The sequence below is a fragment of the Elephas maximus genome, chromosome 16, assembly GCF_024166365.1.
Source record: "Elephas maximus indicus isolate mEleMax1 chromosome 16, mEleMax1 primary haplotype, whole genome shotgun sequence".
Classification (NCBI taxonomy): domain Eukaryota; kingdom Metazoa; phylum Chordata; class Mammalia; order Proboscidea; family Elephantidae; genus Elephas; species Elephas maximus.
This window is the reverse complement of record NC_064834.1, coordinates 58,212,222-58,236,837: the sequence shown is the minus strand read 5'-3', so window position 1 is coordinate 58,236,837 and position 24,616 is coordinate 58,212,222. Positions and strand designations below refer to the sequence as shown.

Sequence of the window (24,616 nt, the reverse complement as noted above, 5' to 3'; positions counted from 1 at the left end):
GTGGAATAACTGCTTGAGAACGAAGGACTTTTTCGTTTATAAACAGCATCCATCTGTTTGTAAATGACCTAGATCTAGATCTCATTACTGTATACATACTTTTTCTAGTTAGACCTTGCTTAAATTATTTATTAATGTTTTTACCTGTTTTAAGGTGCAAAATAACAGGACACACTTTAACCCATTTGAGGTAAAATTGCTAAAGAATTTGAATTTTTCAGACTGAAATAATAAGGCTTCACTTATTCAGTTAATCAGCGTTAAGTGCGCATTACATTTCAACTACTGTACGAGTCATAAACCAATTAAATGTGAAGGTTGTGATTGAGTAATTGGAACGCATTGTACACAGTGGTGCATGTTAGCGTGTGTGCACTTATGGTTCTGTTGAAGATGTACATAGGCCATAATGTTAAGTGAAAGAAGTGTAATACAAATCTCAATTCATGATATGATATATAGATAGGAGACAGAAGTCAAAGGAAGAGCAAACACAGTTTAACACACTGGAGCGACGGGGTCATGAGCAATTTATTTTTCGGCCTTACAAAGTTGTTTGTGCAATAAAAAATGGCTAAACAAAAATGGATCCAAACTGACGTGTTCGTTTTGAGTGGATTTGAGAGGAGATTTGAGGGAGGAACCACTGGAAGGTTTGTATAGTTCAGACTCACCTATAAATCTTACAGGGGAAGTTTTCTCCTATCTTTCATTATTTTCCAAATGCCAGATGCCCAAATGGAGGATTTCAGATGAGAGTTTTATAAAGAAGGGGGGATTTGGGTCTGCATATTCTCAGTACGTGCAAGAGTCAAAGAAGCCAGGAGTTTTATTTATGCAATATTAAGTATCTATATTGTTGAAAATATTTGGATTATTCTTCCACCCCTACCCCTCCAATATTACCTGGAAGCAGAATGTCTCGTAGGTACAATCCAATCACCTAGAATAGAAATGAGTATCAGAAATATGTGGAGCATGCCAAAAATAATAATCCCCTCGGTTTGCAGGTATTCTGTAGGCCCAATGTTTTTATTTTGATGAAGCAGTCTGCCAGTAGAAGCAGGTGGTGAGATCTGTACTCATGGAAAGAGAGGAAAACATGTTCTGGGAAACAGGGAAATAGAAAATCAGAGGTAGAAGAACACCCTGCCTGAGAAAATAGATGCTTTATAAAATTGAGTCTCTTCGCATTATCATGGAAATTACTTTTTGGCTGTAGTGCAAAAAGGTGGTTATACATGATTGTTAATTGTGGCTGGAGACACAAAGCAATATGATCATTTGTGGCTTATTTGTTATTCAAAAATAATAGTTTTTATGTGCAAGTAAATATGAAATCACCTAGAAATAGTCCTGTGAATTTAGGAGCCATCTAAATGTCCTTGCTTACTGCATACAATAGATTTTAATGAAGCCATGTGAGTTTATAGTACTTGGCAGATTACCTGATGGCTCCGTCCTCAGCCATCCAATGAGAGAACGCTATCTGCTTTGTGAAAACGAGGCAGAGAAACCCACAACTTTGTCAGAATTTACAGTTGGTGGATAGTAGCTTCATTGGGACCTGGCATGAGAGGCAATTAGTCTCCAATTTTGTGTGCACTTTCCATCTTATCCAGACTTTGATTGGCAGCCACAGCGTCCCCTGTGAAAGAATGGCAAGGGACCTTGAATTCATCCTGGGTAACGTAAACACAGTTCAGGCTAGATGTGTCTTGTACAGATGCTCACGTGGCATCTGCAGTGACAGGACACCATTTTCAAAGATGACACTAACTATTCAAAGATTTTAATATGATTGCCTCCAAATGCCTGAGACAGCTCTGTGTGTATGCCAGGCACTTTGCTCTTTTATGACATGGCTCTTTTTTTTTTTCTTCTCCCCTCTCGCTCTCTCTCCTTTTCCTGGAACTGGCATGTCCTTGGCCAGTAATCTTTAAACCCCGGGCTGCAGTGATTTCTCTTCATACACCCACACATTAAGCACATCTTTCATGCTTCTCTGAACCAAACTCTGAGAGTGCCAATTAATAAGTAGATGGGGGAAAAGGCAATGGGTAGCATTAAGGCCACCTGCCTGGAGACATTAGGTGCGCACTTTGACAGAAAGAAAGGAGAGCTGCAGAGACTCGGGAATGAGGTACTTTATCACGCATTCGTAGAGTCATAAAGCGAGAGAATAAAAACAGTTTTCAGCGTTGCTTCTCCATCTCGCGCCTATTGTGGGTCATTCACACTGCTCTGGCAAAGATTAGTCATCCAAGTGAGTAGGGAGAGCATCTGAAGCTGTGAATTTTTATATGTCTCCACAAGAGAAAGACCTGGTAATCTGCCCTGTAAAGATTAAACCAAACCAGACTCACTGCTGTTGAGTCAATTCTGACTCTTAGTGACTCTGACAGAGTAAAACTGCCCATAGGGTTTCCAAGGCTATAATCATTAAGGAAGCAGACTGCCACATCTTTCTCCCACGAAGTGGCTAGTGGATTCGAACCGCAGATCTTTCGGTTAGCAGGCTTGTGCTTAACCACTATACCACCAGGGCTCATTCCATAAAGAAAGCCCTATGGAATAGTTCTACTCTGTCACATGTTGTTGCCATGAGTTGAAATCAACAACAATAAACACGTGTTCCCTTGTCCATAGGCTAGAGATTTGAAAAGGGTGTACTTCTTCTCTCTCTATGTAACGCCCATTCGTAAGTCCTCAGACTGTTCTCAACATCCTTCTAAGACCACGTGACTACTCCGCAGACTTTTCTTCCCATTCATTTGTTCAAACATTCATTTACTTGATATTCACTAGTATTTATTGAGTACATAATACATGCTGGGCTTTAGTCTAGCACTGGAAATACACCTGTGAACAAAACAGAAATATCCCTATTCTCCCGGAGCTTGTGAAGGGGAATTACAGACAAGAAACTAAATTGTATAGTAGGTTAGCAGGTGATATAGGCAGTAGAGAAAAAAATAGAGCAGAATAGGGTGATTGCTCTTGAATTGGAGAGAGATAACTCCCAACATGAATAAGCTTTGAGACAGTTACCAGGGAAACCTTTTGAGAGCCCAGCCTTTGACTCAAGAGTCAGAAAATCAGGCTCAGGGCAGGATGGCATGGGATATTGTTGACTTGGAACAAAAGAGCTTGAGGTAGAAGAGAAAAACAAATGAACTTCATCTTCTCTGTATTTCTACCATACCCATACAGACTGTGACAAGTCTTGCTCTTTTATCTTTTCAAAATGGAGAGAAGACCAAGCCTCGTAGGAAGGAGGATTGAGCTAAGGAAATAGTGGAAAATGTTCCAGATTAAGGAAATCACCTTGGAATGAAACAAGGAGTCCTCCAGAAGAGAATAGAAAGCAGGCCTCTACTTCTTCCCCTTTCCTCTCCACCTTTTCTCCTTTCATTTCTTAGTGAAAATGGTTTCATGGCATTGGGTCAAGGTAAGAAAGTAAAGGGGACAGGTCCTTGTTTAACCATGCATTCTTTGCCTGCCCTTTGACCCTGTCGTCAAAATTTTAGCTCATTTTCAAGTTTTGTAAATTCGTAAACTTAACTTTCCATGGTTTTTCTCCCCGCCCCCCCCCCCCCCCACAATTTTTTGCTACAGATTATGTTACTCACAGATCCGGAGATTGAGAGCAGCTTATTGATCAGCTCAGATGAAGGAGCAACCTATCAAAAGTACCGGCTGAACTTCTACATCCAGAGCTTGCTTTTCCACCCCAAACAAGAGGACTGGATTCTGGCCTACAGTCAAGACCAGAAGGTGAGCATGCTCACCTTGTTTGAGACAGCATGCCCTGGTTCTCAAGGGGGAAATAAAACCAAACCAAAACCAATTCCATTGCTATCGAGTTGATTCCAATACTGTTCATTAATCATCTCTACATTTCTTCTCAGTGATCATTTTTTTTTTTTTTTCTGTGCATTAGCCTGAATTCTATGCCAAGTGTGCAGGGGAGAGATGTTGAGCACCAAACAAGATCATGGGTTGCTGGATTGAGCTATGTAAATGTCTGAAACAGTGTAAGAAATAAAAGTTAGACAAGGGGAGACACTGTAGAGAAAGTAGTTCTTAATCTAGATGCTTCAGACAACCAGGGCTCCCTTTTCTTCTCCCACAGAATTCAAGACAGAGTTTTGTGTATGCGTACAGGTGATAATTTTTCTGTTAAAGGACCATAGCTTTTCTCAAATCCTCAAAGGAAAGCATGATCCCAAAAAGGTTAACAACACTAACTAGAGATTTGCTAAACAGTGAGGAAATGGCCAGAGAAATACTGTATTTTTACGCAAATAACATACACTTTCTACATTTGTTTGCCAGCGCTTCCTCCCCCACCAAGGTATTTTCATAAGTGCCTCTATGCCAAGTTTTTTTTACATGTTGCTGTAAAAATAAATTAGCATAGGGCTCTTACGAAAATACCTCACAGGAGGAGAGAGTGGTTGGCAAACAAATGTAGAAGGGGCGCGTTATCTGCCTAAAAATACGGTAATAATAATGTACATAAACCAAAACCAAAGCTACTGCCCTAGAGTCGATTCTAACTCATAGCAACCCTATAGGTCAGAGTAAACTGTCTTATAGGGTTTCCCGGGCTATAAGCTTTATGGAAGCAGACTACCATATCTTTCTCCCATGGAGTGGCTGGTGGGTTCAGATTGCTGACCATTCAATTAGCAGCCCAGTGCTTTAACCACTGCGCCACCAGGGCTCTATAATAATGAGCATATGTAATATTTATACAAGTTGTCTCAGAACTTTTCTTCTCTTGATGGTTGGATTGAAGTTCTCAAAGCTCTCTTCTCAAGAAGCATTAAGTGAGGTAATGCTATGAAATACACGTATTCTATAAAATGCCATACTGTAAACTTTATTATATACCATATACTACATGCATACCCTTGTCTGTCAGTTTGTTCTACTCTTGTGGCTGGTGTGTTGCTGAGATGCTGGAAGCTATGCCACTGGTATTTCAAATACCAACAGGGTTACCCATAGTCGACAGGTTTCAGCAGAGCTTCCAGACAGACTAGGAAGAAGGACCTGGTGATCTACTTCTAAAAAAATTGGCCAGTGAAAACCTTGTGAATAGCAGCACAATGTTGTCTGATAATAGTGCTGGAATATGAGCCCCTTAGGTTGGAAAACAATCAAAATATGATTGAGGAAGGGCTGCCTCCTTAAAGTAGAGTCAGCCTTAATTTTTGTGGATGGAGTATAGATTTGGGGACCTTCGTTTGCTGATGTGGCACAATTTAAAATGAGAAGGAATAGCTGCAAACACCTATTAATAATCAGAGCATGAAATACACAAAGCGTGAATCCAGGAAAATCAGAAGATGTCAAAAATGAAGTGGGAGGCTTGAAGGTAGATAGCCTAGGCATTAGTTTACAGTGTCTCTAAAATACAGTGCTGTATTTTATTATAGAGTAATAGCCATAGAACTATTATTTAAATTTACTCACCAACCACTAATGCCAAAGATGAAAAAATTGAAGATTTTACCAAATTCTGCAGTCTGAAATTGATCAGATGTGCAATCAAGATGCACTGGTAATTACTGGTCATTGGAATGTGAAAAACAAAGAACGTTCAGTAGTTGAAAAATGTGGCCTTGGTAGTAGGAACAAATGACTTTTTCATTGCAAATACATTTTTTAACAACATAGAATGGTGACTATACACATGGGACTTGCCAGTTTGAACACACAGAAATCAAATGGACTGCATCTGTGGAAAGAGACAATGGAGAAGCTCAATATTATTAATCAGAATAAGGCCAGGGGCCGACCATGCAACAGACCATTAATTGCTCTTATGCAAGTTCAAGCTGAAGGTGAAGACAATCAAAACAAAGCCATGAGAGCCAAAGTATGACCATGAGTATATCCCATCTGAATTTAGAGACCATACCAAGAATAGATTTGACACGGTGAACACTAATGATGGAAGACCAGACAAGTTGTATAATGACATCAAAGACATACATGAAGAAAGCAAGAAGTCATTAAAAATATAGGAAAGAAAGAAAAGACAAAAAGGATGTCAGAAGAGACTCTGAAACTTGCTGTTGAACATCAAGTAGCTAAAGCGGATGGAAGAAATGATGAAGTGAAAGAGCTAAACAGCAAGTTTCAAAGGGCGGTACGAGAAGACAGAGTAAACTATTATAGTGAAATGTGCAAAGACCCAGAGTTAGAAAATCAAAAGGTAAGAACACGCTTGGGATTCCTCAAGCTGAAAGAACTGAAGAAAAAATTCAAGCCTTGAGCTGCAGCATTGAAGGATTCTATGGGCAAAATATTGAATGATGCAGGAAGCATCAAAAGAAGATGGAATGAATACACAGAGTCACTGTACCAAAAAGAATTGGCCGATGTTCAACCATTTCAGAGGTAGCATATGATTAAGAACTGATGGTATCAAAGGAAGAAGTCCAAGCTGCACTGAAGGCATTAGCAAAAACAAGGCTCTAGTAATTGGCAGAATACCAATTGAGATGTTTCAACAAATGGATGCAATGCTGGAAACATTCACTCATCTATGTCAAAAAATTTGAAAGACAGCTACCTGATCAGCTAAGAGAGATCAGTATTTGTGTCCATTCCAAAGAAAGATGATTGACAGAATGTGGAAATTATCAAACAGTATTTTTTTTATCATTAGTATTACACACAAGTAAAATTTTGCTGAAAATCATTCAAAAATATATGTAGCAGTATATCAACAGGGAACTGGCAGAAATTTAAGCTGGATTTCGAAGAGGACATGTAATGAGAGATAGCATTGCTGATGGCAGGTGGATTTTGGCTGAAAGCAAATAATACCAGAAAAATATTTACCTGTGTTTTATTGACTATGTAAAGGCATTCAACTGTGTGGATCATAACAAATTATAGATAACATTGTGAAGAATGGGGAATTCCAGAACACTTAATTGTGCTCATGAGGAACCTGTACATAGACCAAGAGGCAGTTATTCAAACAGAACAAGGGGATACTGTGTAGCTTAAAATCAGGAAAGTTGTGTGACAGGATTGCATCGTTCCACCATACTTATTCAGTCTTTATGCTGAGGAAGTAATCTTATAGCTGCACTATAAGAAGAAGAATGTGGCATCAGATAGGTGGAAGACTCATTACCAACCTGTGTTATGCTGATGACACAACCTTGCTTGCTGAAAGCAAAGAGGACTTGAAGCACTTGCTGAGGGAGATCAAAGACTACAGCCTTCAGTATGGATTACACCTCAACATAAAGAAAAATCCTCACAACCAGGCCAATAAACCAACATCATGATAAACAGAAAATATTGAAGTTGTCAAAGATTTCATTTTACTTGGACCCACAGAGCCCATGGAAGCAGCAGTTAAGAAATCAAATGATGTATTACATTGGGTAAATCTGCTGCAGAAAACCTATTTAGGTATAAAAATATAAGATGTCTCTTTGAGAAGTAAGGTGCACCTGACCCAAGCCATGGTATTTGCAGTTGCCTCATATACATGTGGAAGCTGTGCAATGAATAAGGAAGACGAAAGAAGAATTGTTGACTTTGAATTATAGTGTTGGTGAAGAATAAATAAATCTGTCTTCGAAGAAGAGCCAGAATGCTCATTAGAAGCAAAGGTGGTAAGACTTCATCTCACATATTTTGGGCATGTTATCAGAAGGGACCAGTCCCTGGAGAAGGACATCATGCTTTGTAAAGTAAGGTGTCAGCAAAAAAGAGGAAGACCCTCAATGAGATGGATTGACCCAGTGGCTGCAACGGTGGGCTCAAACATAGCAAAGATTGTGAAGATGATGTAGGACTGGGCAGCCTTTCATTCTGTCGTACACAGAGTTGCTGTGAGGCAAAACTGACTTGACAGCACCTAACAACAACAAGAACTATACTATAACATATATATAGTCCCTACCTTTAAGAAACTTTAACCTTGTGAAGTATAATATAAAACTAGAATTAGCAATTTTTTTTTTTTAAGGAGAGACAAAATATACATAGGCAAAAGGAAGAGAGGCTCTAGCCATAAAAGCCAAAAGGGGAAATATGTGAAATATTAGAATGCTTTTTATGAAATGTATCATTCAGTCAAGTCATTCTGAGAGTTTTCCTCAGAGGAATCATGTGTTTAACGTTACATATATTTAAAGAAATACTGAGCTTACATAAGTGAGGAGGCTATTTGAGGTTTTTTTTTTTTTAACTTTGAACAAAATTCTTGCCTTGACTTATTGGAGATGTTAGGAGTTAAGGAATGCTTTTTATTTATGTGATTTTTCTGTATCTGTAGCACTATTACCTTTCATTTTATCTGGAACTGACAGATGTCTCAGGAGTATTCTGCCACTTGAATATGTTTGTGAGGGGTATGAATTTGCAAGATGAGGTAGTGTTTTCCAAACTCTTTTGACTATAGGACGTTTTGTTCATGAAGCATGTATTAAAACTAGAAGTCGCATGGGGAAATTGTTCTCTAATCACCTTACTTCTGACAGGGAATTGACCGTTCTTGTACTTGCTTTGATTCACACTGAACACCCACATATCATGAGTCCACTGGAATTAATTCTTTGCACACAGGGCATCATGAGTGCTTTTTGTGAATGGGGCTGCATGAACCACGACAGACTTACATATTATGTGTATCTTTTTGACACACATACACTCCCTTGTCCCTTAGGACTTCAGCAGCAGGTCTTGTACAAAGGCAGGCGAGGACTGGAGTAGAAAAGGCCAAGATTTGGATTTAAGTCCAAATCCTGCAACTGAACAGGGCACACTTTTAGGTTAGATCAGGAGTTGGGGACTGCAAAATCAGCAGATTGAAAATTCTGTGTGGAAGTAGGGTCACCATGAGTCGGAATTGATTCAGCAGCAATGTGCCATCTTCTGCCAGTCCCCGGTTCTGCTGCCTCTGCTGCCACCATTTCTCTGCTGCTACTTCTCACTATCTTGCCATCTTCCATGTAACAGCTCTTTCTCTGTCTGTATCCTGGGTCTAGAAGGGTCTCAGTGCAGGGATCACAGGTCCAAAGGGTATACTCCGCTCCTATGTTGCCTTCTTGGGGTAGTCAGTTCCCCTCTTGGGGGTTTTATCTGCCTGGGCTGGTGTGGATGCATGGGTCCTTCCACAGGGCGAGAGAATGGTGTGAGCAACTTCCCAAAATCTCCACTGACATGAACAGTTTGGAAGAAGCAAATTAAAACTCTCAGGATTAGAGTTTTATTCATACTGCCCTTACTGCCAAATAAAATGCACATTAAGCCTAAAAATAGAAGGGATTTACAATTAGTATTTTTTCCCCTTGAGCAGCCTGGCTACCCTCTCAGCAGAATGTATAATTTTATTCCTGGAGTCAGGCCTATGCATCTGGTCCAGGATGGTTGGTGCCCTTAGCAGAGGCAAGGGCTGAGCGGCTCAGGGCACAGAGTATTAGTCATTTAAACCACAGGGTTGTTGTATTTTATTCGACAGTGGGTTCATTTTTCGCTCTGATGCTAGAGGCACGATAAGGCCCAGATTTACCAGACGAAGTGTAACTATGCATCTTTGCAGTTCTGTTCAGGAGATGCCCAGAAATGTAACCCTTCACGTCCCAGCACATCAAACAGTGCCTCCCATAATCGCTGTGGCAAAGAAGGCAACCCTGAGGAATTAAGACGTCTAGGCCGTAGCCCCAACTCAGCCAATAACAGTGAACAGTACTTAATGTTGTCTTCCTTTGCCTTGGAGATGCTTTTGTATGAATGATGATAATTGTAGCTGTACTACCAATGAGATTGGGCAAAATCAAATATTAGACTTCACTTCTGTGTAAGACACTTTGCATGGTACACTGTTGGCATAAAATAACTTTATCAAAAAGCTTTCAGTCCATCTGAGGAAAGAAGATTAATGCATTTGAGTTCACCAGCATTCTAAGAGAGGCTGAGAAGGCAGTGATACCTAATGGATACCCAATCACAGTTGGCTGGAGGAATTATGTGACGTTGGAGCACAAAGTTCAGGAGATGAAGATCTAGCACTCTATTTACTCTGAAGATGTAATGACATGATTTCACCCAAACCTTAAAGAATATGTAGGATTTCTGTTAGGGTGTGACCCATTTTACAGAAAAGCAATCATATAAACAATCACATAAAGTTAAAAAAAATTGTCTATTTGGCTGAACCTGAAATTTGTTAAAGCTAATTAGAGTGGAGGTGAGGCCTTTGGAACCTACTCTTAGCTGCTTTAAATTCTAGGCAAGAACATTTTTGTTTTCTTAAATAGGAATCTTTTGCAAATTTTGAACTGGGGAGTGATGTGCCCAGAGCTGTAGATTACAAGGGTTGGTCTGGTGGTAATATAAGGATGAACTGTAGTGATACAAGGTCAAAAGTAAGAACACCAGTTAGGATGACGTTCCAGTAGTCCTGGCTGAGGGTTTGGACCAAAGAGTATCTTTTGTGACTAAAACCCATTGCTGTGGAGCCAATTCCAACTCAATAGTGACACTATAGGACACGATAGAACTGCCCCATATGGTTTCTAAGGCTGTAGTCTTTATGGAAGCAGACTGTCGCATCTTTCTCCCACAGCAGCTGGTGGGTTTGAACCAGTGACGTTTTGGTTAGCAACTGAGTGCTTTAACACTGCACCACCAGGGCTCCTATGTGACCATAGCTCCAATAAATCCTATCATTTTAGGTCTAGAAGAGACCTTTAACAGTCTTTTTTCCGTAGTTAAGGAACCAAAACTCTGAGAGGTTATTCAGTTTTCCCAAAGAAAAATCACTAACTTCTACTGAATGTGGAAATTCTGTGAATGGACTAAAGCCTTCATGAAATTTAGTACATCTGTCACTCTTTGGGGTGGTATCTTGAGATTAACAGGTGGGCAGAAGCCAGCCTTTTTGCTGGCCTCTCTTTTCTCTAGGAGAGAATGAAGGAGAAACCACCCTGGGGGAAAAATTGTGGATAACCTGCTAATATGAGTATGGGTCAAAGAAGAGCTCCATATAAGACCTTGAATAACAGAATGAAGAGTGGGGCATAAGCTAGGGAGGGAGTGGGTACCAGCCATCAGATGAGCCGTTCACTGATAGCATTGGCTGGAAGTTAAGAGGAGCTGTGGCTACTCAGGTGGGTCAGTGATATGGAAATAATAGCTGGCAATCACCCATGAATCATGGAGCCTTGAGCACTGATGAGATGCAGTTCTGGGCATCAAGGAGGCCCTTGCTGCTGCTGGCAGAGCAGTGACTGCATTTGCCCAGGGAAAGGAAACATTTATTCTCCCATATACCTAAGCACTACTCATCAATTTTTCTGTGACAGCTGCTATTGCTGCCGCTGCTGCAGAACTCCCAGCTAAGATCCTAGCGCCAGTGCTAGGATTCACTGTGGGGGGTATTGTTTTACATCAAATTCTGGCGAACAGAATCCTCAGGCAAAAGGTACTGTCTGTTAGAAAGTACCTTGTTGAAGTGGCAACTCATTCTGAACTCACCTGAGAAGAAAGTTGAATCCTCTTTGTCTCTCTGCTTGTTTGCCATCTTTGTCTTTTCAGGCATAATCTCCTTTTTTTGGACTTGTTGTTGTTGTTAGTTGCCACTGAGTTGACTCCAACTCACGGGGATCCCATGTGTGCAGAATACAACTGCTCCATACTATTTTCAAGGTCTGTCTTCCAAAGGCGCCTCTTGGTGGGTTTGAACCACGAACCTTTTGGCTTAACCAATTACACCACCTAGGAATTTGACTCAGAGTCATGACATTGCCCCTTTCCCCTTCGAGGAATGAAGGCCCTGAAGACAGACTCTGGGTAGAACGCATGTGGGCTGTAGTGCTCTCCCCTGACCCCATTTTATCTTGGATACCTAAACACCCAGTGGAGGCTTTTTAATGTGAGTGTTTAAAGGACTCAGAGAGTTTTGCTGAGCAGATTGTCATTTCTGGCCCAGGATAGGATTTTACCGGCCATCAGTTCTATGGAAAGCCAGATTAAAAAAAAAAAAAAATTTAAATAGGAAGAAATATCTATGGCCACATGCCCTCAGAATCCACAAAATCAAGATGTTTTGATTTTTTAGTCTTTTTTCTTAGAGGGAGAAATTTATTTGTGATATTCAACACCTGTGTGTTTGCTAAGAGGTAAAAGCTCTCTTGAATGGGCATGTATCTACCCAGACATGACTAGAATGCATGACTAAGGGAAAAGGTGTGGAGCCTTTTTTCAGTTTGAAGCTCTTGAAGAAGTAGCCTAGCTACTTAGGTAGTCCTGACCCCGGACTTAACCAGGATAGAAATAGGAGCTAGATACTTTGGCCTCTGAAGGGTCTATGCAGCCCTATGCCCTTGTGAGAGGAGAAGTCCATGAATTTCTAGAAAAATAAATGTTATAGCCATTGTGGAAATTCTGTTGCAAATTGACAAAGGGTTAGTAGACATGTAAAGTCACACTGCTTAGACTTCTTCCAAAGCAGCAGTGGATCACTTCTGGATTGGACGCTATGAAGAATTCCACAGCATTTTTTACAGAAGCAACAATATCTTGCTTTCCTTTTTTTTTAATGTCTGTAGTTTGAGTGGAAACCCTGGCAGTGCAGTGGTTAAGTGCTACAGCTGCTAAGCAAAGGATTGGTAGTTTGAATCCACCAGGCGCTCCTTGGAAACTCTGTGGGGCAGTTCTACTCTGTCCCGTAGGGTTGCTATGAGTGGGAATCAACTCGATGGCACTGGGTTTGCTGTTTTTTTTGGTAGTTTGAGTAGTAAGCAAACTATCGTGCTCATTCTTTGTGTTTCTTTGCATTCTTTTTGTTGCACTTGGAAGGTGGGCAGGTAGAAGAAAGGAGAATAGAGTCTTTTATTTTGTGGCTAGTTTTCTGCTACTTTTTTGCCTCAATACAGGAAACCACCCAAGAAAGGTTTAGCAGCAGGCTGAGTCTGCCAGACTACATCTTTATTTTAATTTGGCAATAAACTAGTGTACAAACTGTGCTATAAAACATTGCCTGCAACGGCATCTCTCAGTCTGCCTTAAACACCTCACTAAACATGATGTGTTAGGAAACATTGGAAATGAGAGAAAACAAAGAGCAGATGTGACTGAAGGAGAAATCAGGAGAAAAGCATAAAAATACGCTATGCATATATCTCAGCTTTGTCAGCTGTCCTGAGGCCCTGTGATTTTGGCCTTTCCACTGGGGGTACTGGTAGTTCAGTGGAAAAAATTCTCACCTTCTGTGCATGAGACCCGGATTTGATTCACAGCTAATGCACCTCGTGAGGAGCCACTACCCATCTGTCTGTGGAAGTATTGGTGTTGCTATGATGCTGAACACATTTCAGTGGAGCTTCTAGACTAAGACGGACTAGGAAGAAAGACCTAGTGATCTGCTTCTGAAAACTAGCCAGTGAAAGCCCTGTCGATCCCAGTGATCTAATTTGCAGCCAGTAATGAGGTTACCATGAATTGGAGGCCCGACTCCAAAACAGTTGCTCTGGAGGAGTCATTTATAAAAGGGAGAGTCAGAGATATTGTGAAACCAACATGAGAACTTCTGGCCTCAGACTGCTGCATAGGCCTAGAGGAGAGGCCCCTTGTTCTGGTGGCCATGGTCACAGGGGCTCCTCATCAGAGAAGGGGCGCTGCTATGGCCATAAGCAAGTGGGGGACTCTTTTCTCCAGCCATGTGCAGTTTTCTCTGTACCCTTCTGTTTGGTCTGGTCCATCATAGGCCATGAACTCAGTACCCATACAGATAGGCAAGGCATATAACTGAAATAAGCAAGCTGGGTCCAGGCTGTGCAAACTGAAGAGCAGGTGTTCATTCAGAAGGGGTGGGGGGGTTGTTGTTAAGTTCCAGCATGCTCTTCTTGGCATGGGGAATGGTGGGCGCAGTGTTGCTAGACCTTCAGATTTTTTGAGAGAAATAATTCTACTTTTGTGGAAATGTGATATTTTCTTATTTTTAAGTGTTAACAACTAATTCAAAAATTAAAACAAGTAAGCAAGCAAACTAGAACAAAAGAAAAAAAACCTGTGCAGTGCAAGTAAACATCTTTTTGACCACTGATGACGGGAAAATTTAGCTCTTAGGAATTAGTCAGCTTTCTTGAGCTACCTTTACCATGTCCTTCCTTCCTTCCTCTTTTCTTTCCTTCCTTTTACTATCCCTCTGTCTCCTTTTTTTCTTTTTTTTCTCTTCTTTCTTTCCTATTACCTTTGTTTTCCTTCTATTCATGGACCTCCTGCCATTTTGGGGGGTGGGTGTTAAACTTTGTTATGCTTTTAAGGAAAAATCCAAATAAGTGATCAGTTCTGTGGAGGGAGAACAGTTTGGTGGGTCACCCTCCACTTTATGGCAGTTCTAGAAGGGTGGGACATTCACAAGTTGATATTGTTGCATTTACTCTGGAAGTCCACGAATCAGCAATTCAGGTAATACCATGTGGGAAACCTGCCTCATTCTTGATCTCCTTTAAATTCCAAAGAATTACAGCTTATGAAATAAATAAGAATTCCTACAGCCTGCATATTGGCCTCACCTTCAACATTTTGGCATATATGCGTGACATACTGGCAAAAGCAAAACACGGGTGTTAGAGGGGAAAAAAGAGGTTTCCATGAGGGAGGTTCTCCTCACAAATAATTTAAAAAAACCAAATATTTACAGTCAACATTCCTTGCATAAATTGTGAAGGCTTACGTTGAGTTAAAATCATATATTGATTAAAAAATATATATATTGATAGAAAAGGTAAAATGTACTGGTATTGTGTTTGCTAGCCAAAGACAGACATTTAGTGACTTGTATAAAAGTAAATAATACACAATGAAGTACTATTTCTAGTTCTTTCTCTCTACCAGTCCTGCAGTTTTATTTAATCAGTTTCATATGTATTCTTTCAAAAATTTCTTTCCCTTATTTTCAAATCTTTTTTTTCTTTTTCTCACTTTACCCTTACAGAAGGGCATTGCTTATCATGGCTGCTTTGAGTGCTGGGTATTCCCTGGAAAAGAGTGACTATTTGATAAGAAAGTAGATGTAACCTTTTTCAAAATCTCATGTGTACTGGCAGATAATAGGGAAGCCGGGTAAGAGCATCAGCCCTGTACTTTCAGGCTTTGCCACTAGCTGTGTGATCATCAATCAGCCACTTAGCTTTGTAGTTTCTCCATCTGTATAGTGGGAATAATAATACTAGTACCTGTCTGATAGAACTGTTTGAGGATGCTGAGATAATACAGTAAAACACAGCACAGAGCCTGGTATACAGCAGGCATTGCATACACACTAGCCAATGGTATTATATTCAGAGTCCTGTGAAATAGCAGAGCTGGCGTGTTGTAGCTGGAATTAGACACAAGGTTGCTTAGTACTAGTCTTTCCAGTACCTGGAGCTATAGCCACTTTGGTCAATGTTGAGTGACACCTTAGTCAGTTTCTAAAAGGTGTTGTGGGACCAGAATAAATGGAGCTGTAAGAACTGTATATTGGTGCTCAGAATATGTTATTGATTATAATAACAGTAAACCATTAAATATTAAAAAGTTTGTATCTTCACAGTAGCTCTATTTGTTTTTGAATAGACCTAGTAACCCCTTAGTGTCAGAAGGGCAAGACTGAAGTAACAGACAAATGGATCCTTGAAATTCAACCCCCTGGGGATATTCAAATGATTTTGCACAAGCACAAACACTTAGGAATCTGTTATCTACCTGATGCCTTCATGCTTCCCCAAGGCACTGCATTAAGTAAAAAGGCACTCAGTTATTTATAAGAAATATGTTGAGCATATTTATATACCATGCTGGTTTGGAGGATTTCCATGTGCTTGAAATTTCCCAATGTCAGAGCTGATTTCTAATGTCATAAATATGTAAATAATTTAAGTATCCGAGTACAGAACTGGAAATTAGAGTGGAAACCAGGGATCTTGCTAAATGTCAGCCCCAGCGCTTGTTTATAAAACAAATTCTCAAGCTGAAATGCCATCCTGTGCAAACAAGGAATACTTGCATTCACTGTAGATAGCATGTTTACCCCAGGTTGCATCATCATTACTTTCCGATTGCTACCTAAAACAGCTTGATCTACCTGTTCCAAATCATTTTTAAGAAATGGACTGCAAGAATAAGGAGAATTGGACATTTTGAAACAAATGGTCAGGATTAAGGTTTGTGACAATGTTCCACTGGTATTCATAAGGTTTTCACTGGCTAATGCTTTTCAGAAGTAGACTGCCGGGTTCTTCTTCCTAGTCTGTCTTAGTCTGGAAGCTCAGCTGAAACCTGTCCTCCATGGGTGACCCTGCTGGTATCTGAATACCGGTGTCATAGCTTCCAGCATCGCAGCAGCACACAAGCCCCCACAGTACGACAAACTGCCAGACACATGGGGAAGAGATCCATATTTATGTCTATTCCCAAAAAGGCGATCCAACCAAATGTGAAGATTATAGAACGGTATCATTAATATCACACACAAGCAAAACTTTGCTGAAGATCATTCAAAAACGGCTGCAGCAGTATATCGACTTGAACTGCCAGAATTTCAGGCCAGTTTCAGAAGAGGACGTGGAACCAGGGATATCATTGCTGATGTCAGATGGATCCTGGCTGAAAGCAGAGAATACCAGAAGGATGTTTACCTGTGTTTTATTGACTGTGCAAAGGCGTTCGACTGTGTGGATCATAACTACGGATAACACTGCGAAGAATGGGAATTCCAGAACACTTAATTGTGGTCATGAGGAACCTTTACATGGATCAAGAGGCAGTTGTTTGGACAGAACAAGGGGATACTGATTGGTTTAAAGTCAGGAAAGGTGTGCGTCAGGGTTGTATTTTTTCACCATACCTATTTAATATGTATGCTGAACAAATAATACAAGAAGCTGAACTATATGAAGAAGAACGGGGCATCGGGATTGGAGGAAGACTCATTAACAACCTGCGTTATGCAGATGACATAACCTTGCTTGCTCAAAGTGAAGAGGACTTGAAGCACTTACTAATGAAGATCAAAGACCACAGCCTTCAGTATGGGTTACACCTCAACCTAAAGAAAACAAAAATCCTCACAACTGGACCAATGAGCAACATCGTGATAAACAGAGAAAAGATTGAAGTTGTCAGGGATTTCATTTTACTTGGATCCACAATCAACAGCCATGGAAGCAGCAGTCAAGAAATCAAAAGACGCATTGCATTGAGTAAATCTGCTGCAAAGAACCTCTTCAAAGTGTTGAAGAGCAAAGGTGTCACCCTGAAGACTAAGGTGCACCTGATCCAAGCCATGGTATTTTCAATCACATCATATGCATGTGAAAGCTGGACAATGAATAAGGAAGACCGAAGAAGTGTAGACGCCTTTGAATTGTGGTGTTGGTGAAGAATATTGAATACACCATGGACTGCCAAAAGAACGAATAAATCTGTCTTGGAGGAAGTGCAGCCAGAATGCTCCTTAGAGGCAAGGATAGCGAGACTGCGTCTTACATACTCTGGACATGTTGTCAGGAGGGATCAGTCCCTGGAGAAGGACATCATGCTTGGCAGAGTACAGGGTCAACAGAAAAGAGGAAGACCCTCAACGAGGTGCATTGACACAGTGGCTGTAATAATGAACTCAAGCATAACAATGATTGTAAGGATGGCACAGGACCAGGCAGTATTTTGTTCTGTTGTGCGTAAGGTCAGTATGAGTCGGAACTGACTCGATGGCACCTAACGATAACACAACAAGAACAAGGTTTGTGAACAGTCACAGTTATACTTGGTAGCTGTTTGAGCTTTGAAATAGAGGCCTATCTTTTCTTGTGCTATTTTATTGCCAGCTTGTTGGATCTGTTCCATGCCACCAACACTCATCTGAATGGATTCTAGATGCCTCTTAAATCCAGACACTAGCAGGTAACTTTGAAGGACATTTGATCTCCTAAGAGAGCATAGATCTTTTTCTTAAGTGAGCTCAAGGAGTGCCTAGATAATAACTTGCCCATTAAAAAAAAAAAAAAGCCCATTACTAGAGTAGAACTCTAGTAATGCTAGATTTTTCTGCATTTTTTCTGGCCAAAAGTGGTTACAATTAAGCATGTTGTCAAGAGGGGGAGTGGTTTAGGGAGAGGGAAAGTCTTGACCCTGTGAATATTCACATCTTGTGATTTTATGACGCTATGGTTTTTATACCCTTTAAAAAAACTGTTAAAAATATTTTGTCCAGCCTATCTTTAGTATGATATGATATTTTTAACTCCAAATTACAGATGGCACATCTGGTGTTCCAAGAGATCCAGATCTCATAGCTGGCATGAGGAAGAGAAACCAGAACTCAGCCCTTACAGTGCCAGGCTCCTTTACCAAGCTACATGCTTGTTTATAAAATTTCATGAAATAAAAAGGCCTGAATACTCTCACTCTCCTGACTTGCTTAACTCTAATGCCTGCTAGGTTCCTCTAACTATGAGCATGAGAGAAAATATCCCAGAACAAGAAGACTTGTGATCTGAAGCCAAACAGTATCAGCTGCTCCAGGGAAGGCCAGGCAAGCCATACTCAAGCTCTGTGGCTGGGGACATGAACACACTGTCTAGGATCTTTCCTTGCTTCTGAAAGTCTAGGAGAAAAAATAAAACTTGACATCAGCTTCTCCCTGCAAGTCCTCCTTTCCTTAGAATATGTGGACAGCTAAGGCTGAAGGCAACAGTTGGTGGCAGAAAGGAAAGAAGGAGAGAGAATTGCTCTTGACCATTTACTGCAGAATGCTTCTAAGATGCCAGGGTGACAAGACTTTGTCTTACTTACTTTGGACATGTCATCAAAAAAGAAAAATTGCGAGAAAAAGACATAGCGTTTGGTAGAGGGTCAGCGAAAACAAGGGAAACCCTCAATGCGATGGAAAGACACGATAGCCACAACATTGGACTCAAACATACCAACGATCATGAAGGTGGCACAGGACAGGCCAGTGTTTCGTTCTGTTATACATAAGGTTGCCATGAGTTGGAGTCAACTTGTCAGAAACTACTAACCACAGTGACAGCAACCGTGTAGCAAGCACACTGATAGGCATTTTGTATCTATTATCTCACTTAATTCCTATATCAAGCATTAGATGCATCATTATGTCTGTTTGCATATGAAGAAACTGAGGCTGAGAGAGTCAGGTTAAGAAAATCCCCCAAGGAACCATATGAAGTGATTGGTAGAGCCCAGGATCCTAACCCAAGTTTGACTATGTCCAAACTCAATCTCTATTGCATCAAAAAACTGGCCTTCCTAGAAAATCCATTGATTTTGTTTTCCTCTTTTTTAAATTGCCAATTTTTTAAATTTGTATCAATTATCTCCTCCCTGTCTAATCTACCATGAGATCCCTTCCCACTGCCAGAAGCTACAGTACCTATTTCTGGGGTCAAGGTTCACAGCAGAGAGAAGATGATTGTTTGAAGAAGATCACACAGGAGTAAAAGGGGGAGGGCGGGCCTAGTGGGCAAAGGGGACTGTCCCTGGCTGACCCGGGGTTACCTAGTAGCCCCGTGGAATTCATCGGATCTGTTTCTGACACTGTGAGAAACCAGGTATTTTGACCCCTCCGTTGTTTTCTCTTCACCCTCACGCCAACTCTATTCCCTGGTTTTTGTGAGTAAAACCTCTTCCTGCCCAGGCAAAACCACGGGGACTTGCAGGTATGATCCTTTCTTATACCACACATCTGATCAAGTCTTTTTCTGTTTTATTTTTGCTTTCTTAAAATACTGCTTCCTTCTTTCCTTCCTTGTTACACCCACCGGCCCTGACTAATCCAGGCACTCATTATCTCTTCTGTGCACCGTGGCAGTCACCTTCTAACTGCCCTCTCCCCGCTCTGTTCCATCTCACACTGCTAATGGACCATCTTTCTGAGGCACAGCTCCAATTATGTTCCAAGTGACAATTTTCTCCTTCCATTTACTTCTGTCACTACTGCTGGGTCTCATCATCTATACATTTAAATAATGGTATGATTAGATGGTTATTGAGGGCTATTTATTATTTTTTTAATCAATGTCTTCATATTGAGGGATTTATGATACAGACCCTTAGCTGAGCTTCTAATTATTTATCTTATGTTTATTTCTCCATTTGTATTGGAGAACCTTTAAGACCAAGATTTTATCTTATCCTTTGCATGTGCACCTCCAGCCCTGGGTGTACAAGGAGTGTCCATAAACCAAACCGGCCCACAGTACGTATTGACCCTTCCTTCTCAGCCAGCCCCTATTCCATATGTTTAATCCCCCATGCCTCAGAGCACCACGCCAAACTGCATGGCATGTGACAGACTTCAGTGACAGTTGGGGAATGGCCAGTGACAGGTTTGATAAATCCAGCCGTGGGAGAGATTGATGGGCCAGCCACATGTCATTGTTCCTTTCCGCTCTTCATCAGCACAGCCTGAGCACTCAGCCTTCGTGCTCTTGTCTGTTGACCTTGGTGATATTTGGATCCAATCTATGTTAGCTCTGCAAATGTTTTAGTAGGACTGAGTCCATCCAATCTGGTCTCAGCCTCTGTTGGTAGCCTCAGCTTCCGCTTCACTTCTCTTTCTGTATCCCTTGCTGTTATTGACAAAATGAGACCACAGACACCACTCTAAGTTTTACTGCTGCTTTTTCTTTGCTTAGATTGACCCATTCTCTCAGAAACGCTCTTTCTCCATGTCTTCATATTAAGAAGTGTTCATTGTACTCCAAAGCCCACCTCAGATGCTTTTGCAAACTCCCAGCCCATCCTCTCCTAAATAGGCCACCGAAGCACTCTAAACAAAACATTGCACATTACGATACATAGTCTCTTATACCCCCTAATAAGCTAGCTTTTTCCTTTGAGAACTCATAATCTGTTGGCAGGGAGAGGAATCATCATAGGCTCTCTCAATATCTAGCACCTATAACAACCAGCCAAGATAGACTCCTGTCAGCACTTGGTGAAGCTTTGTGGAATCATCTTCGGTATCGTTGATTGTGGTTTCCCCTTAGAGTGAGCTCTGACCCCCTCCTGTACTGTAAAACCAAAAACATCAGAGCATACTTCTGAAGACTGTGGGTTTCTCTGGACTGATTGTCTTTCTTCCTGCTGAGGCTGGTGGAGGAAGGAGCCTGATATTTGCAAGGCCTCAGGCCTGGCATTAGGAATTTATTTGAAGTCCTCAAGGTACCGTCTCTTTCTGACTAAAAAGAATGCAAGAACAGCTGTGAGAGCTGGAGAATCATGAGGTGGATGAGTGCTTTGTACCCAGGCCATCCCCAGGGTAGCATTAGGACAAGGCAAATAAAACAGAACTGGCAAGTCTTTCTGTCAGCCTTTTCAGAAATGCAATTTGCAGGCCCCCTGCCTCCAAAACTTTAAGGGCAGAGAAGCAGAGAGGAGTGAGCAGGCAACCTTGAAAAGAGCCGACAGCAGGAAGTGTTCTGCCAATGTGGATCCCTTTCTAAAAGCCTGTGTGGAGGAGACCCAGGAAATTTTCTCCTGCCTGGGAACATAGCCATGGGAAGCTTTGTGGGGAACAGTACCAGATCCCATCAGCCAAAGACCTAAAGCATATTATTGTGACTCTTAACATCTTTGGCATTGTGTTCTTGGGCTAATTTCCTAACTTTTAAAGAAAATTCCTAATGTGTATTTGTCTAACAATTTGAAAAGAAGGGCCGCATTGATCCAATTTAGGAATATTGACAAGGCTTGCCAGGGACAGTCACAATTGCAAATTTTTGTACCAATATAAGGAAGTTGAATTTCACTTCAAAAGGAGATACTGCTATTCTAAGAATTCATCTAAAATGTGACTGGTAAGAAGATGGAAAATGAAAGTTGGAAATCACTGTTCTCATAGTCCCCTTCTTTCACCTCATCTTAGTCTTCTGTAGATGAGGAATCCTGGGCAAAGTCAGTGGATCCCACTCTTGTCCACCCCCAAGGCATTTTCTCTCCCTCTGGTATGCCCCTTCATTCTCCCTTGGTCCAGTGCCTATCATTCAACTAGCAGCTCTTTAGCACTCTTGAGTTATCACCAGAGATGCCCAAGCAGTTGGTTAAAAGCTCACAACAAAACTAACCCTTGCAATGGCATCCTTCACAATTAAGTGTATTTTTATCTATAGTCTTCTTACAGAAGACAAAGGCAGATGGCAAGAAAACAAGCCAATGAGCCAACGTGAGAGATGTCTTAAAAAAAAAAAAAAAAAGACCTTCAGGAGAGTAAAAAACCCCAGTGCCAGCGAATTGAAACTGCCGACCCTTTGGTCAGGAGAGTAGCATAGCAAAAAGGTGTGTTGACAGCCCCAGACCAGCATAAGGACGGTGTAGAAGGTTAGGCCCCAAGGCTGCTAATAGATCCTGACCTAGACACGATGTGGGTCTGTGCTCGTTATGTTGTATTTACAAAGTTGGGAAAGTGGTCTCGGGTATTTTAGAATGATTGTAGGCAGGAAGAAATTTTTGCCCTGCATTCTTAGTTAACCGAGATCCTTCCCTTGTTCCCTTATTAAAGTTGGTGCTCCTTCCAATTGTTTCTAATACCTGGTACCAATCTTAAACCAAAAACTGTTGCCATCAAGTCGATACCGACTCATAGCGACCCTATAAGACAGAGTAGAACTGCCCCATGGAGTTCCCAAGGAGCACCTGGTGGATTCGAACTGCTGACTTTTTGGTTAGCAGGCGTAGCTCTTAACCACTACGCCACCAGGGTTTCCAGTACCAATCTTAGGAAAACAAAAACAAAAATCCTCGAAGAATGGCATTTTTGAATGCATGATAGACGGTTAGTAGGTAAACATCGCCCTCCTGACATTAGTTGATATTCCTTTTCTTCTTCTTCCTAATCTTCCTCTTGCTTTCTCCAAGCTCAACATCGGCGAAGAAAGCCGCTGCTGCTTTCTCTGATGTGACAGATAGTAACGATAGTTCTCAGTTCTCTGTTCTGACGGCCAAAAGAAACCTTGGACCCACAGACAGACAGTGAGGGGAATAAATCTTACTTAGGGGCTGCCAGCACTACGAATTTCATTAGAGCACACTGACTCTTTTGACACAAAAACCCTTCCACTGGTGACAGAAACAGAGTCATTGGGTAAAATCCTTTGATACCGTCTCCTTCTCTGTCAAGGAGAACTTTGCTGTCAGATTCCATAGGTTTAAGTAACACTTTAGCTTGAATGGCTGTGAGTTGTTGTCTTCTTCATTTCTTGGTATTACACCAGCCTGGACAATTAATTTCTTAGAGAGAAAAAGTTTGAAGGAGTAGGTGGCATATACAGAGCAGCTTTGTCTAAGGATGGATATGTATAGAGACACTGCTTGCGAACCTTGAGACTGTAAAATGTACTGATATTTATAGAACTTTTTTTTTTAGATACAGACCTCTAGCTATGGATCCATGGAAGCAAAACATAACCCTCTGATAAAATAGCTTAGTCCATCATTCATTGGGAAACCTTGTTTGGTTTCTTACTAGGTAGATTCAGATTCATCACTAGGAGACTTACATGCTACAAAATCAAGACATCTTTTTCTTGATCATCTGTTATGTGCAAGCCAACTGTATAGACATAGAAGGATAGGATTCCTGATATCTAAACACTTAGCAAAGTCATTAAAAAGATTATGAAGCCACTCTCAAAAGACTACTAAGAAAGTTAAATATAAAAGTGTGGCCTATAGTTTGATAGCATTTGTTGCTGTACCATAATTCTTTGGAGATAAAACAATGGGCAAAGAAAATTCTCAGAGGAGGTAGCCTTTGATCCATGCCTAAAAAGAAAACTGGGGTTGGGGTGGACAAGTCTTGAAGCCACCTCTGTTTCATTATGAAGGAATGGTGGGCTGGGTGTCTTACTTTACTACTCTCACCGTGTACGTGCCCCCACCGTTCCTTCATAATATGAGACACTTGGTTTATTGGATCCTTTGGTATGCCCACTGCTTAAAGGGCCTCTGGGTGCTCACAAATAACATCCATGAAGAGGATATAAACAAATATCATGGGAGATACCTGACTGGTCCACAGGCTCCAAACTTGAGCCTAGGGAATCAATTTAAAAGGACATAGAGAAAAGAGAGGTAAAAAAAAAAAAAAAGATATTAGCACATAACAGTTCCTCATGGATATGAATTCTGTGTTGGAACAAGGGTGGTAATCCCTGAGTGTAGCCATATGAGTTCTCAGAGTTCATATAGGACTCCTCTGGGATACAGGCAAACCCACCCTTCATGCACAGACCTGTTCAGATTTTGAACAGTCTTGATTCTGTTACATTTGCATAACCTTCATGTATAAATATAGATATAAATGTACATTTATAGATTGTCATAGGTACACAAAAGCATGAACTGTGTTCCCCTTAAGCCCATGAAAAAAGCTCCGAGTTCAGAAAGAGAGTGAGGGGAGAGAGAGAAACAGACACTTCCAGACTGGGGCCTTGCTGCTGTTCCACAAGCCTATGCATTAAAATGAGGGATGTTCAGGACATGCTGGGGAGCAAGAAGCAAGCCGGGCTTCAAACTGGTTTGAACTGATTCTGTCATGGCCCATGAAATGAAACCAGAAGAGACCTAA

General features: G+C 41.1%; 1 protein-coding gene across 6 annotated transcripts in view; it reads left to right on the top strand.

Moving 5' to 3' along the window:
• The window catches only part of SORCS1 (sortilin related VPS10 domain containing receptor 1), a 571,683-nt gene that overhangs the window by 361,232 nt on the left and 185,835 nt on the right, over positions 1-24,616 (top strand). For all 6 annotated transcript variants that reach the window (XM_049855014.1, XM_049855016.1, XM_049855012.1 and 3 more), the window contains exon 4: positions 3,619-3,777. In XM_049855014.1, coding sequence (XP_049710971.1) covers positions 3,619-3,777 — 159 coding nt within the window. The remainder of the gene's footprint in view (positions 1-3,618; positions 3,778-24,616) is intronic.